The sequence below is a fragment of the Orcinus orca genome, chromosome 10, assembly GCF_937001465.1.
Source record: "Orcinus orca chromosome 10, mOrcOrc1.1, whole genome shotgun sequence".
NCBI classification, from domain to species: Eukaryota; Metazoa; Chordata; class Mammalia; order Artiodactyla; family Delphinidae; genus Orcinus; species Orcinus orca.
In genome coordinates, this window is record NC_064568.1 from 76,990,355 (window position 1) to 77,005,355 (window position 15,001).

Consider the following 15,001-nt stretch of genomic DNA (forward strand, 5'->3'; position numbering starts at 1 on the left):
AGTATGAGAAACCCCTAGAACTGTGCCTAACTTCGCCAATGAACAAACATTTCAGCACAAATGTAGTAATTCTGGGAGTTACGCCTAGTTTGCCTGCACTTTTCCATTCCCCTTCCCGTTGACAAACAGAGTCTCCTAAGGGTTACCTTGGTAAGATTTAGGTGGGAAAAAGAACGACAGTCCAGCCAAGAGGCCCTCCGCCATAGCAGATGCAGCAAGCGTTGGAAGTCATGTTTCTTCCAAAATTCTTGACCTCCTTCTCTGAGCCCAGTTCTGTGCTAGCTCCGTGCGTAAATGAAGACTAAACGCCTGCAAAGTGGGCAAACGATACAGCAAAGAAACTCACACCGGGTAATCGTAGGGAAAGAAACATTTAACAGTCTTCATATACTCTCATACTTTAACCCTTATCACAACTGTATCCATCCAGGCGATCAAACAGGTTCCTAGAAGAGTCGGTCAGCGACCTGCTCGAGGCCACAACGCTGAGAGCACACAGCCAACGCCCTGCCCCGGGGCGCAAGCGCCACCGCTCGGCCCGCAGCGGGAGAGCCCCGGGCCTCCGAGAATTCCGGCCCAACACCCAGAACGTGCGGTGGGCGCCTCCGTTTCTCCTCCCCGGTTCTTCAATGGCTAGCACCGCGCCGGGCTCGCCGGGCTTCGTCGGTCTCAGCCGGGCGGCCGAAAAGGAGGTCCCTGCGTGGTCTGGGCCTCGCCGCCGCCCCAGGCCCGGCCCACTCCCTGCGTGCTCCAGAGTCGAAGGCGCTCTGAGAAGAGGCAGGTGGCGTCCGGATCCCGCCACGTCTCGGCCCTCGAGGCCCCTTCTGCGCCCCCCAGCACAGGTAAGCAGGTCCGCCCGCCGCCCGCGGCCAGAAGCCGGGCCACCTCGCGCTACAAATGCCTGCGCGGCGGCGCAACCGTGGGCGGTTGGTCGGGCCGCAGGGTCTTACCAGTCAGCGCGAGTCCGGGAGGCCCGGAGGCGGCGTTGCGGCGGGGTCGCCCGGCTTGGTGCCCTTCCCAGTCCGTGTGTCCTGCGAGCCCGAGTCTGCGGGGCTCTCCTTCCAGCGGCGCGGGGGCTTCGCGGGCCGGGCGGCGCGGCAGAGATGTGCTCGACGCCGGGGCTGCCGACGCCGGGGGCCTCGCTGGTGCTGCGGGTGTCCTTCGTGGACGTGCAGCCCGCGGTGATCCCCGTGCAGCTCTGGGGGCTGGTGGGCGAGCGGCGGGACGAGTACGTGAGGCTGAGCCGGGAGATCCAGGAAGCGGCGGCGGCCGCGCACGGCCCATGGGCGCTGGGCGGCACCTCGGCCTCGCCGGGCGAGCTGTGCCTGGTGCAGGCAGGTCTGCTGTGGCACCGCGGCCGCGTAGTCAGCCGGCAGGCGCAGGAGAGCCGCGTCTTCCTGCTGGACGAGGGTCGCACCATCACGGTCGGCGCGGGCTCGCTGGCGCCTGGGCGCAGCGAGTTCTTCCACCTGCCGTCGGAGGTGCTGGGCTGCGTGCTGGCTGGCCTGGTGCCTGCGGGCGGCAGCGGCGGCGTGGGCGGGGCCGAGCCCCAGCACTGGGCTGCCAGCGCCGTGGACTTCCTTAGCAACCTGCAGGGCAAGGAGATGCACGGACGGGTCCTGGACGTGCTGCTGCTCCACCGTCTGGTCCTCCTGGAGGTGCCCGAGCTGAGCCAGCAGATGCAGGAGCTCGGCCTGGCCCGGCAGGTGCCCGACGGCCTTTTCCGCTCCCTGCTCAAGCGCTACCTCTCGGCCACCGCGGCTGTCCTGGGCCCCGGGGCCCCGGTCGTCCCGCGAATCCCGCCCAAGCAGGAGCAGGCTGGCCTGGATTACTTCTACCCCCAGCTGCAGCTGGGCGTGACGGAGCCCATGGTGGTCACCCAGGTGTGCCATCCCCACCGCATTCACTGCCGGCTCCGCAGCTTCTCGCAGGAGGTCCACCGCCTCTCCGAGAGCATGGCCCAGATATATAGGGGTTCCCCCGGGACAGGGGATGAGAACTATACCAGTGCCACCTGGGAGGAGAGGGAGGAGAGCCCAGACAAGCCGGGCTCTCCGTGCGCATCCTGCGGGTTGGATGGACATTGGTACAGAGCGCTCTTGCTTGAGACTTTCCGGCCCCAGCGCTGTGCCCAGGTACTTCATGTGGACTATGGAAGGAAGGAGTTAGTGAGTTGTAATAGCCTTCGCTACTTGCTGCCCGAATATTTTCGAATACCCGTGGTGACATACCCTTGCGCTTTGTACGGTCTCTGGGATGGTGGCAGAGGCTGGTCTCGGTCACAGGTCGGTGACCTGAAGGCACTGTTTCTGGGCCAGGCAGTGAACGCAAAGATTGAATTTTACTCTTCCTTTGAGCATGTGTATTACGTCACCCTGTATGGAGAAGATGGGATTAATCTTAACTGTGTGTTCGGAGTACAGTCCTGTTGCTTGGCTGACCGATTGCTTCAGAGCCAGGGAATAGAGGAGGAGGAGGAGGGGGGGCGGGGAGGAGGAACCAGAAACAGCTTTTCAGTCTCAGTCTCCTGCTGAAGAAGTGGATGAAGAGATTTCACTCCCAGCCTTGAGGTCTATCAGGTTAAAGATGAACGCCTTCTATGATGCCCAGGTGGAGTTTGTGAAAAATCCTTCTGAGTTTTGGATTAGGTTGAGGAAACACAATGGCACCTTCAGCAAATTAATGAGGAGAATGTGCAGTTTCTATGCCTCTGCCAGTAAGCTGGATGGTGTTATTTTGAAACCTGAAGCCGATGACCTTTGCTGTGTGAAATGGAAAGAAAGTGGCTATTATCGGGCTATGGTCACTCGATTAGACGACAAGAGTGTGGATGTATTCTTCGTTGACCGGGGCAATTCAGAAAATATGGACCGGTATGATGTGAGAATGCTGCTCCCTCAGTTTAGGCGGCTACCAATACTGGCCCTGAGGTGCACCCTGGCCGATATTTGGCCTTTGGGAAAAAATTGGAGCCAGGAGGCAATTTCCTTTTTTAAAAAGACTGTGCTGCACAAAGAATTAGTTATCCATGTCCTTGATAAGCAGGATAGTCAGTATGTTATTGAGATTCTCGATGAATCAAGAACAGGGGAAGAAAACATTAGTAAGGTAATTGCTCAGGCTGGATTTGCCAAGTATCAGGAATTTGAAACAAAGGAAAATATTTGCAAAAGTGCCCACTCTCCAGGGCATGTTTCAAACCATTTTACTGCAGACAATAACAAAATATCTTCTGCCAAGAAGGAAGTAGAACACAAAGTCAAGAGAGAGGGTGAAACTACAGCTGTTCCAGAAACTGTGAATGACACAACAGTTGTGACAAACGTTTCAACTGGACTAGTTGTACAGGACAAAGAGAAAAGAGTGTCTGTTTACTCTCCTCTTGTACAGAATTTCTTGGACATTAAGCCAGGCTCTTCTTGTAAAGAGGAGCTAGAAGTTGGAAGTACAGTAGAAGTCAAAGTGTCTCATGTTGAAAACCCTGGCTATTTCTGGTGCCAGCTGACCAGGAACATAGAAGGATTTAAAGCGCTAATGTGTAGTATTCAGGACCATTGCAAGAATACAGCTACTCCCTACCAGGGAACCACCCCTGCTTGTTTGGCAAAACGAACAGCAAATGGAAAATGGTCCAGAGCTCTGATTACTGGGGCACAATCTTCAGAGCATGTCAACGTCATATTTGTAGATTATGGAGACAAAGAAACGGTATCTGTGAAGAATATTTATTCAATTAGTGAAGAGTTTCTCAAGGTTAAGGTTCAAGCGTTTAGGTGCAGCCTTTATAATTTAATTCAACCAACGGGTCACAATCCTTTTGTTTGGGATGAAAAGGCAATCCAGGCTTTTAGTGAATTTGTGCACAAGGCGTGGGAAGACAATGTAGAATTAAAATGCACAATATTTGCTTTGGCTTCCATTCACGTTGAAGAACTGTTTAATGTTGTGGATTTGCTAACACCTTTCCAGAGTGCATGCCATTTTTTGGTAGAACAGAGACTTGCAAGACCAGTAAAACTTCAGAAGCCTCTGGTGTCCTCTGTTCAGCTCCATTCTTACTACTATTCTACACATGGTATGAAAATTGGAAGTGAAGAATCAGTGTATATAACACATGTCGATGACCCTTGGACATTTTATTGCCAGCTGGGAAGAAATGCAAATATTTTAGAACAGTTGTCATATCATATTACACAATTAAGTAAAGTTTTGCTGAATTTAAAAACATCTCCCTTGGTCCCCAGCACATTGTGCCTTGCCAGGTATACCGACGGAAACTGGTATAGGGGGATAATCATAGAAAAAGAACCAAATAAAGTCTTTTTTGTTGATTTTGGGAATAGTTATGTGGTAACAAATGATGATCTGCTTCCAATACCTAGCGATGCATATGACGTCTTACTTCTGCCCATGCAAGCCATTAAATGTTCATTATCTGATATTCCTGATCATATACCAGAAGAAGTCACAACGCGGTTTCAGGAGACTATTTCAGAGAAGTCATTGAAGGCTTTGGTTGTAGCAAAAGATCCAGATGGAAGACTGATTATAGAACTATATGACAACAGCGTTCAAATTAATGCTAATATTAATGAGAAGTTAGGACTCCTAGGTTCCAAAGGCGGGACAAGAAAAAAAGAAAGTGAATCACTCCTCTCTACACCTGAAACTGTTGAAGCAATAAAGGAAGCTGTGAAGTTGTCACCTACACAGTATTTAAGTAAATCAATAGAGAACAAATCAGACAGTTTGGTGATCTTAGGAGAATCATACAAACCTCAGATCAGCTCAGCATGTAAGGAAATCAAATTTTCATGCAGTTCAATGAAGACAAACTTAGTCACTCAGTATCCGGACTCTGTGGCAAATAAAAATAATCAAGTGTCTCCATTACCAGTAGAAAAGAAATTAGTAAGTTCGGCTGAGCCCCCTTTGAAAGCCACAAAACTAGAAGCCGCTCTTCCAGAGAGAAAAATAGGAGATTCATGTAACAAAGGTTTGCCTCTAAAATTTTCTGAGTTCCCTCAGAAGACTATAATGCCTGGCTTTAAAACAACTGTGTATGTTTCTCATATAAATGACCTTTCAGACTTTTATGTTCAACTAACAGAAGATGAGGCTGAAATTGATCGTCTTTCAGAGAGGTTAAACACTGTTAGAACAAGGCCTGAATATTATGCAGGTCCACCTTTGCAAAGAGGAGATATAATATGTGCTGTTTTCCCAGAAGACAATTTATGGTATCGTGCTGTGGTCAAGGAACATCAACCCAATGACCACCTCTCTGTGCAGTTTATAGATTATGGCAATGTTTCTGTGGTTCACACCAACACAGTAGGCAAACTTGACCTTGTTAATGCACTATCACCCAGACTGTGCATTCACTGTTCCTTAAGGGGACTTGGGGCTCCTAAGATTTTAAACCATAAGGAAATGATGAATTACTTTTCCCGAAGGACAGAGGAGGCGCAACTAAGATGCGAATTTGTTCAGTTTCAAGACAAATGGGAAGTTATTCTTGCTGATGAACATGGGATCATAGCAGAAGATATGATGAGCAGATACGCTTTCAGTGAAAAATCTCAAATAGGACTTTCTACCCAAATAGTTAAAGGTGCCTGTTCAAAGTCTGTCAACAGAACAGGCGTAGACACTTCTGTATTTCTTAACTGGTATAATCCAAAGATGAAGATGATACAAGCTTATGCCACGGTGATCGATGGACCTGAATATTTTTGGTGTCAGTTTGCGGACACAGAGAAACTTCAGTATTTAGAAGTGGAAGTACAAACTGCTGGAGAGCAGGTGACAGCTTGGGGAAGCTGCATCTCCTGCCCTCATATGGGAGATCCTTGCATAGTGAGATACAGAGAAGACGGGCATTATTACAGGGCACTTGTCACCAATATTTGTGAAGATTCTCTTGTGTCCGTCAGGCTTGTGGACTTTGGAAACGTTGAAGACTGTGTGGACCCCAAAGCCCTCTGGAACATCCCTTCTGAACTGTTGGCAGTACCCATGCAAGCCTTTCCATGTTGCCTCTCAGGATTTAATATTTCAGAAGGTGCATGCCCTCAAGAGGGAAATGACTACTTTTATGAAATAGTAACAGAAGATATGTTGGAGATAACAGTATTAGAAATCAAAAGGGATGTTTGTGATATCCTTTTAGCCATCGTTGACTTGAAAAGCAAAGGCGAAAGTATTAGTGAGAAAATGAAGAAATATTCTAAGATTGGTGTGAGTGACAGTGACCTGCCCTATGAAAACAATGGCGTAGACATAAAGGGAGCTCTTGGGTCACCCAATCCAGATGTTGGACTTCAGAAACCAAGTAGCAAAGCTGGACAAGAGAAAGCACTCTGTGTCAAATCACAGACAGGTAAGCTCTTGGAAAGAATTGACAAAGACTTAAACATTATTGAAACCAAACCAGGTAAATTCTTTGTCCCCGAAACTGATAACATTTTTGAAACTTTTGAAAACCCAGGCAAAGATGAAAGTGGCACTGAGATGCTGGAAGGTAAAGTCGAGTGCCATCTGGGTGACAAAGCAAAGTTTGATGATAAGTACCTAATTACAGGATTTAGCGCATTGTTACCACATGCCACCGAAACAAAGGAGGCCCTGGAACTGAATTCCCTCGAGGTAGAGCTTTCTCCTGATGATGAGTCCAAAGAATTCCTGGAGCTGGAATTCATTGAATTGCAGCATTCCTTAGTTGCAGAGGAGGGGAAAGAAGAGCTGGGCCTGGTGCCTCTGTCTGTGCCTCTTCCCCAAGGCTGTGACCCAGCGGCCAACCTGCCACCATTGGCAGGGCTACTGCCCCTCAACTGTGAAGCCGAGAAACAGCCTGAACTAGAATTACCTACAGCCCAGCTGTGTCTAGAGGACAAAATAAACCCATTGTCTTTAAGAGTTAGTCGGAAAGCCCAAGAATCCCTGTGTGCTGAGGACGCAAGAAGGTCCAGTTGTGCGGAATGCTTTGATGAGGAGCATAGGCTGTACCAGCACGGAAAGACCTGCTATGCCAAGATGCAGATTGAAATGAGTATCTATAAAGAAGAAGAATTTACAGAACATACATCTCTGTTTAGAGATGCCGTGTCATCGTTGAACTCTGTGTTTTCTGAAGAAGAACCCGGAAGGAAACACAATCACGCTTTACCAGATCACGTCTCGGGTATGTGCGTTTTTTGTTGTTGTTGTTGTTGTTGTTTCCCATTCGCTTTTACTTAACTAAGTGAAAGGTACTTATTTGTTTTAAAGAAAAGAGAATAATTCTTATTTGAATTTTTAAAATATTAATGTGGGGGAGGGAAGATTAAAACCTGAGAAGAGAATCAGATTTGGATTTTACGAAGGGTATTTTAAACGTGGGTAATTAGGTAGTAAAATCAATGTAAAATAATTCTTTATATGCTGGGTGAAATGCTGAATTATTAATTTTGCTTTTAAAAATAGAATGCTTCAAGTCTGTGTCTCCAAAAAGTAATCACATTTAAAATATAAACAAATCATCTCTAAAATCAAGAGGTTATGTTTTTTGGTAAGTTTTGAAAAATATAGTGTTCCTTTGCCAAGCATAATAATGTAGGCATGAATTTACAGTAGGGATCATTTCAGCACAGTTTTTTTTTTTGCGGTACGCGGGCCTCTCACTGTTGTGGCCTCTCCCGTTGTGGAGCACAGGCTCTGGACGCGCAGGCTCAGCGGCCATGGCTCACAGGCCCAGCCGCTCCGCGGCATGTGGGATCTTCCCGGACCGGGGCATGAACCCGTGTCCCCTGCATCGGCAGGCGGACTGTCAACCACTGCACCACCAGGGAAGCCCCAGCACAGTTTTAAGAATTAACTGTTTTGCTTCATCATATACCTTGCCATTCGTTTAGAAGCCCTTAAAAAAATGGAGTTAGGGAGCCTGTATTAATCAAGCAAGTTTACAGCCATGAGTAAATATTGGAGAACATTTATTGTCATTAACTTTTTTATAAATTATTTTTGCTGCTATTTTCTTGGCTACTTAACGAGGCTTGAAAGTTACACAAAATAGCTATCTTTTAGGTTTTTTAAAAAAATAATCAATGTTAGACTTTTTAAGTGTCAATTTTTATATTATTAGATTTGAGCCATTGTACAAAATAGAGAAAACAATAGACTAAGGAGAATGAAAATCATCATAATCCCAGCACCAAGAAATGGCCACTGTGAATGCTTTGATGGTGTATATACTTCCTTCCTGACGTTTCTCACCCTTTCTGTGTGTGTCTACTCACATACAGTTTAAAAAACTAACTAGAGGTCATACTGTCATACAGTGTTGAATCCTGCGTTTTAATCCCTTAAATATGCTTTCAAAAATATTTTAGTTTTGTAGTATGCCATTCTGTGGATGTATGGTAATTTATTTAAATGTGAACCTGGATTTTTAGTCCTCATTGTCACATTTTAATAATAAGTAACAGCTTTGTGATAAAAGTGTCTGCTCACTTGTATGTACCATGCTGCTTTGCTGTAGAAATGGCTGTTGTAACCACAGACCACATTCCATGTGGCTATAATAGCCAGCTTTAAGTGGTAACTCTCAACGTTAGAAATCAGATTCACATCCTTAAAAAAACAGCACATCATGGTCGTGTTTTTTGAGGAGAGCGGTAAGGAATTATACAGGGAAGGGCCACTGGAAGAATTTAAAAATAAAATCGAGGGAGGGAGACTTAGAACATGTCGTACCGTATGTGATATTGATGATACGAGAATAGTAAATGCATGTTGGGGGAATGCTTTGCTTGCATATCTTTAAGGAATTAAGAGGTATGCATTGAGTCTTGCTCTATTCAATTTGGCAGCTCAACCAGAGAACACCTACACTCTGAAAGGATTTACCGTGGGATCCAAATGTGTTGTGTGGTCAAGTCTAAGAAACACGTGGTCTAAATGTGAGATTTTGGAATTAGCTGAAGAAGGCACGAGGGTATGTGAAACTGAAGTAATTAGTCTCAAAATGTACTTGCAGATTGTTAAGGAAATTTTACCAAACTTTTTCAGACTAGAAAATCCAATTGAATAGATTATGTACCTGCTCATTCCCCGTGATAATTTGATGCAGTGCAAGAATCATTTAAAAAGTTCCTATGTAAGCATCCAGGGCTCTTTCATCTCCCTTACTCCCGAAATCCTATCTGTCAGTCACTGAGTCACTTTCCACTTCTTATCTCTTTGTTAAAACTTTTTATACCTAATGCCACTGTCTTGATTAAGTCTCTCATTTCACAGCTAGATGCCTCTAATAACCTTCTACTGGTTTACTTCTAGTTTTTATTCAGTTGATTCTCCACACTGCCAGTGTGAAGTTTGTCAAATGCAAATCTGACTCCATCATTCGCTTGTGGAAAACCTCATGGAAACCTCCAGTAGATTGTGTTTTTCCTGTGGTCTGAAAACCACCTTAATCAGAATCACCTGGCACATTTCTTAAATGTATTGATAGATTCCTGGACCTTGCCCTGGCTGGCTGACGGAGGATTTCCAGGGGAAGGATGAGTAACGTGTACTCTTGCACCATGAAAATTTGAGACCCTCAAGTCTGGAAAAGTCATTAACGTGCCACAGGAGGTTCTCTGGGGTTGAGCATCCATGTACCTCCCCAGCCTTAGGTCTTACTCCTTTGGGTTTTGTATCTTATATTAGATGAACACCATACTGCTTGATTTCTCTTATATATACTCTTGTGTTTGGCTTCTTTGATATAGTTAATAATGCAGTCCTATTTGCCTGTATTCTGTCCCCTTCCCAAACTGGATAATTTCCACTTGTCTTTAAAAGATTAGCCATTGCCTCTTCCAGGAAGCATTCACTAGCATTATTTTCTAAATGTCTCCATCTCTTCACTCCTCTCTGTCCCCCGCCAACAAAAGCTTTATACCTGTGTTGTATTCCTATACCTCCTACTGCAGGAGTCTGTACTTCCTACACTGTATTGTAACTGTCTGCTTAGTGGTCTGTTCCTCCACAAAATTTTGAACTTCTTGAGATCTAAATTTTATGCCTTTGATCTCTAGGCACAGATACTCAATGTACGTTTTTTGAACTGAAGTACCATTGAGTTGAAATGTAATATTGATGTTTAATAAAATCATTTAATTACCTTTTCAAGTATTTCCTTTTAAAAACGGTTGCTGTGGTACATACATCAGTCACAGCTTTTGGAATGACCAGTTTTTACTATTTTTTTTCTCCTGTAGGTTTTGAACCTTTCAAATGGTATGGAAGAGGTAGTGAACCCTGAGAATGTCTGGAATGGTATACCCAAATTGGATAAGAGTCCATGTGAGGTATGGGTTTATGTAAATAGTAATTAATGAGAGTGTTCTCTTTCATTTTGAAAGGTGACTGGAACTATTTCCAAAGCCCTTGTGTTTAGGAATAATAGAGGAAAAAATACTACTATTGTAATAACAACAGTGGAAAATAGCAATAATGCAATGTTTCTAGATTTTATGCCCAGTATCTCTTATTAATGTTTTACTCACTGATTTTCATTTTGGGATTTAAAAAAAGGAAAATTGTTTGGCATTTGTGACCTTTATGAAATACGTTTGATGCAGAAAATCTGGGAATATGGCAAAGTTAAAAAGAGGAAGTATCAATCACCTGTAATACATCCTTCCAAAGGCAAACGGACTGATCAGTTTGGTTTTCTTTAATAATCTTTCTGTTTATATGGAATATAAATATATCATCTACATATTTTGAACATGGTTGATTTCATTGTAATTCAGTTTTATATTCTGTGTTCTTCATTTAAGATTATACGGTAGGCAATCTCCCATGCTGTTATGATATATCTAGACATTTGTGTTTATCCTGTTTGCAGTTTGTTGAACTTCTTGCTACAAAATCTGTATCTGGTAGTTCCAGTATCTCGTCATGGCAGGGTTTTCATCTACTGATTGTCTTAAGAAATGATTAGCCTTTCCTCGTTCGTTGTATGTTGAGTAATTTTGGATTATATTCTGAATGTTTTGAATATGATGTTGTAAGACTGGAGGCTGTTAAAATCTTCTGGAAAATGTTAAAGTTTTTGTTTTAGCAAGTGGTCAACCTGATTAGGTTCATATCACAAGTTCTCTCTCTCTCTGTGTGTTTGATGGTTCCAGTGTCAGTTTAGTCTTCAACGTCTTTGCTATCATGTTTGGGTCTGCCCAGGGCATAAGCCACAGAGGGGTTAGTCTAGAACTTGGACAGAGGTTTATACAGTCACTCAGGGGTTAAAGACTTAGCTATGCTTTTCTTTTCTTGATTCTGTTCTGCATTTGCATCGTTCGGAATGACCTTAGGTTCACATATAATATTAGGGGTTCAAATTTTCCAATTCCTTTCCTCTCTGAGATTTCCTCCATACTTTGAGGCTCCAAGGGTCCTCTCTTATTCAGCCCCCAGGGGCCCCGTTTCCTGGTCCTCTGGCCAGAAAGCATGCTTCTCCCAGTGTTTCCCCGTGTGCTGACCAGGCAGCTCTGTTTGACAGGCCTGCCTCTGGTGTGAAGCAGATAGAGAAAAGAGAGAGAAAACCCCCACACCCCACCCGCTGCCTCTCGACTCTTCAGATAACAAAGGGCTGTTTTCCTCAATCTACTGGCCAGCGTCTTCTCTCAGATTTGTAGGTGCCTGCACTGTGACTGCTGTGCAGAAAAAGTAAAACAGTGAAGGGGTTTCCCCCCCACGCCCCACCCTTTAGTATTCGGGGCCTCCTTCCCCACTCCACTGGCTAGAAAGAGGGGATTTCGCTCAGTTTTGCTGCCCACCCCAGCCTGGCAGCTGTGATTTGGCGTGAAACTCACTCCTGTTTTGGGTCGTTATTCAAGTTTTTACTACAGTCCTTCTATATTTCTGATCCCATTTACTTTTCAGAAGCCTCAGGTAGTTGCTTTTTGTATTCTTTCCAGAATTTTCCATGGTAATCAGTGTAAGTCAGCTTACTCCATCTTGGCTGCAACCAGAAGGCCATAGCTGCATAATATTACATGACATTACTAGACAATGATTCATTAAACCATTTCTCCTCTTGTTGGACATATAGTGAATTTGTTCACTATAAAAAAATTATTGACCTTCCTCACCTCTTGAAAGCTGAAAATTGGAAAAGGACACTTTAGTCCTTGCATGGAATGCTACAGTGGAGATATTCCAGATAAATGGGTATTTGAAGAATAGAAAATATACTTGACGTTATTCTTCATTATAAAATCAAATTGGCATAGTCTTAATAGGATTACTTTTTGTTGTTCACCATTTTTCTGGTGTATCTATGGTCCCCTTTCTGATTTTAATTATTTTGTATTTACAATAAAGAAGTGGTAGTAATCCAAAGGTTTCTTTTGTTAGGCTGTATTCCAGATAGTGGGAAAAGATCTTTACTGCCTATCATTGGATGATACTGTGGTCAAAGGTAACTTGTGTTTTTAAAACAAAATACTTTTACCAACCAGAATGGCCAAGTCTTTAAGGTACGATTACCCTGAATCCCTCAAGTAAAAATGGTTCATCCATTTCCATGGATGTTAGCAGTAGGAAAATAAAAACCACTTCAGCTAAAAATGGTGAAAAGTAAACAAGAAGAAGATTTCTTGAAATACAGGGAATTTGTTGATTGAATTAATCTTGAAGGTGTATGATAAATTCATATTTTAAAGGAGTTTTTCAGTGTTAGCTCAGATGTTCAAATGATCTTTGTTAAATAATCTCTTGGAATTTCTTTTGAGATTTTTAGTGTATGTGATGATTCTGTTTTTTGGATGTTCCTGGTTATTGCATGATCTTGTTTGTAAGTAGCACACTGAGGCACATGGAGAATGAAATCAGCTTTTGGTGACTTTAGTATTATGTGAAATATATGCACTAATGAAAGAGAACAAAGAACTAATTGGTTATCAGCCTTGCCAAATATCATCCTAGAAAAATATAAAATATACCAATTTCATAACCTTTTTCGAGAAGTTTTACATGATAATAGGTACAATGTGAGAACCAAAATATTTTTAAAAATCACGTCAGTTGGAATAATTCCCTGTAGTAATTAGAATGCTCATCTCTTCCCTCTCCCCATTTTTAGAGGACATTAATTTTGTCACGGTAGCACCCATGTAAAGAATTTTCTTGGGACTTCCCTGGCGGTCCAGGGGTTAGGACGCGGCGCTTCCACTGCAGGGGGCACAGGTTCGATCCTGCCCGGGGGAGCTAAGGTCCTGCATGCTGCAGCATGGCCCCCCGCCACACACACACACACAAAATTTCTTATTTTTATGTTTCTTTCTCAACTTGAGGTTTTTCTCTTCTTGTTTCAGAAAAGAGGTCTGGAGATGATAGAGATTTAACTGCGTCCATAAACGCGGCCAGTCAGTCAGAAGCTGCTCTTAAACAAGTGCTACCTCGCCCAGACCAACAGAATATTTCAGAAAATTGAGGGCACGTAATCAGAAGAAGTTGTTGTTTCCAAAAAGCTTGATATGTGTCAAAAACAAAACAGATCTCAGGCTGCCTGTGTGGTGTATTCATAGTGCTATTTCTGCATATACGGAGTGGGATCTTTCCTCTCCCTTTAAATGTGTTATCTTTCTAATAGCTCACACTGCAAAAAAAAACTATTTGGGTTTCTTCTGAATATAGTGTTTAAAATAGAAAATTATAGGTTTATGACAAGCATATTATATGATGCGACTTGAGAGGATGGCTTTGTTAGCAGTAAGTCCTTCAAAATTTTTGTTTTCTTTCTGAAGCTTTGCCTTTCTGTCTAGTTTTGACTAATATTCTGTTTGAATTTAGAAGTATACTAATATGACACAAGATTTGAATAACGTTTGTCCTTAAAAGTATAGTGGTGTCATTTCATTAAAAAGGAAATATCTGTGGTTCTGGAATATCTGTAGTCGTGGAATGAACCACCATTCTACAATTGGGGGAAACATAGTAATATTATAAATAATAAATAAAAACAATATAATACTTTATATTATAAATAATATATTAATATAACAATAAATATATTATAAATAAAATATATACTATATTATATATAAATATATAATATATATTATAAAATATATTTTAAAAATATATTATATATATTAATATATATTATATATTATATATAATAAAATAATAATATAAATAATATAATATTTATAATATTTATAAAAATATAAATAAAAATGTTAGCTTTTATGTGTTAATCACTCAGTTGGTACTTTAAATGCATTTTCTCATTTAATCCTTGATTCTGAGGTGCATATTAATGTTATCCATATTTTATAGGTGAGACAATTGAAGCTTTTTAGAGAAGATAAATAATTTGCCTAATGTCAAAGAGCTAGCAAATCTTGGAGGCTTGATCATACCTAGACCCATCTAACTTCAAAGCCCATGCTTTTGAAACCTGGTTTTGCATAAGTGGTCGTATGCAAAGTATAGGTCCTAGCTTTAGGAAACAGATCTTAGCTATATGCTGCTTACTAGATATGTGACCTGGGTAGGTTATTATAACATTGTTGAGTCTTGACCTTCCTCATCTGTAAAATGGGGTTAATAAAACCTTTCTTGCAGTGGTTTTAAGATTAGAAATAATTTATGTAAAGTGCCAGAAAAGGAGTAGGCATTTGATAAATATTTCCTTCTTTCCCCCAAAAGATACTCAGTATGCACTATGGTAGGTTGTATTTTTATTTTTTATTTTTTTAATTTTGCTGTACACGGGTCTCTCACTGTTGTGGCCTCTCCCGTTGCGGAGCACAGGCTCCGGACGCGCAGGCTCAGCGGCCATGGCTCATGGGCCCAGCCGCTCCGCAGCATGTGGGATCTTCCCGGACCGGGGCACGAACCCGCGTCCCCTGCATCAGCAGGCGGACTCTCAACCCCTGCGCCACCAGGGAAGCCCAGTAGGTTGTATTTTTTAAACTTTAACTCACTGGATCCTTTCAGCAGTTATTTTCTCCTTTCAGCATCAGCA

The 15,001-nt window shown here is 42.9% G+C and overlaps 1 protein-coding gene across 1 annotated transcript; it reads left to right on the forward strand.

Annotated features, from left to right (window-relative positions):
• Positions 1 to 1,012: 1,012 nt before the first annotated feature.
• TDRD6 (tudor domain containing 6) lies at positions 1,013 to 13,951 on the forward strand. Its single transcript, XM_004267509.3, is given in 5 exon segments — positions 1,013 to 2,468; positions 2,470 to 7,183; positions 8,850 to 8,974; positions 10,245 to 10,334; positions 13,344 to 13,951. Coding segments are annotated over 5 exon segments (6,324 nt in total). The 5' UTR covers positions 1,013 to 1,103; the 3' UTR covers positions 13,374 to 13,951.
• Positions 13,952 to 15,001: the final 1,050 nt, after the last annotated feature.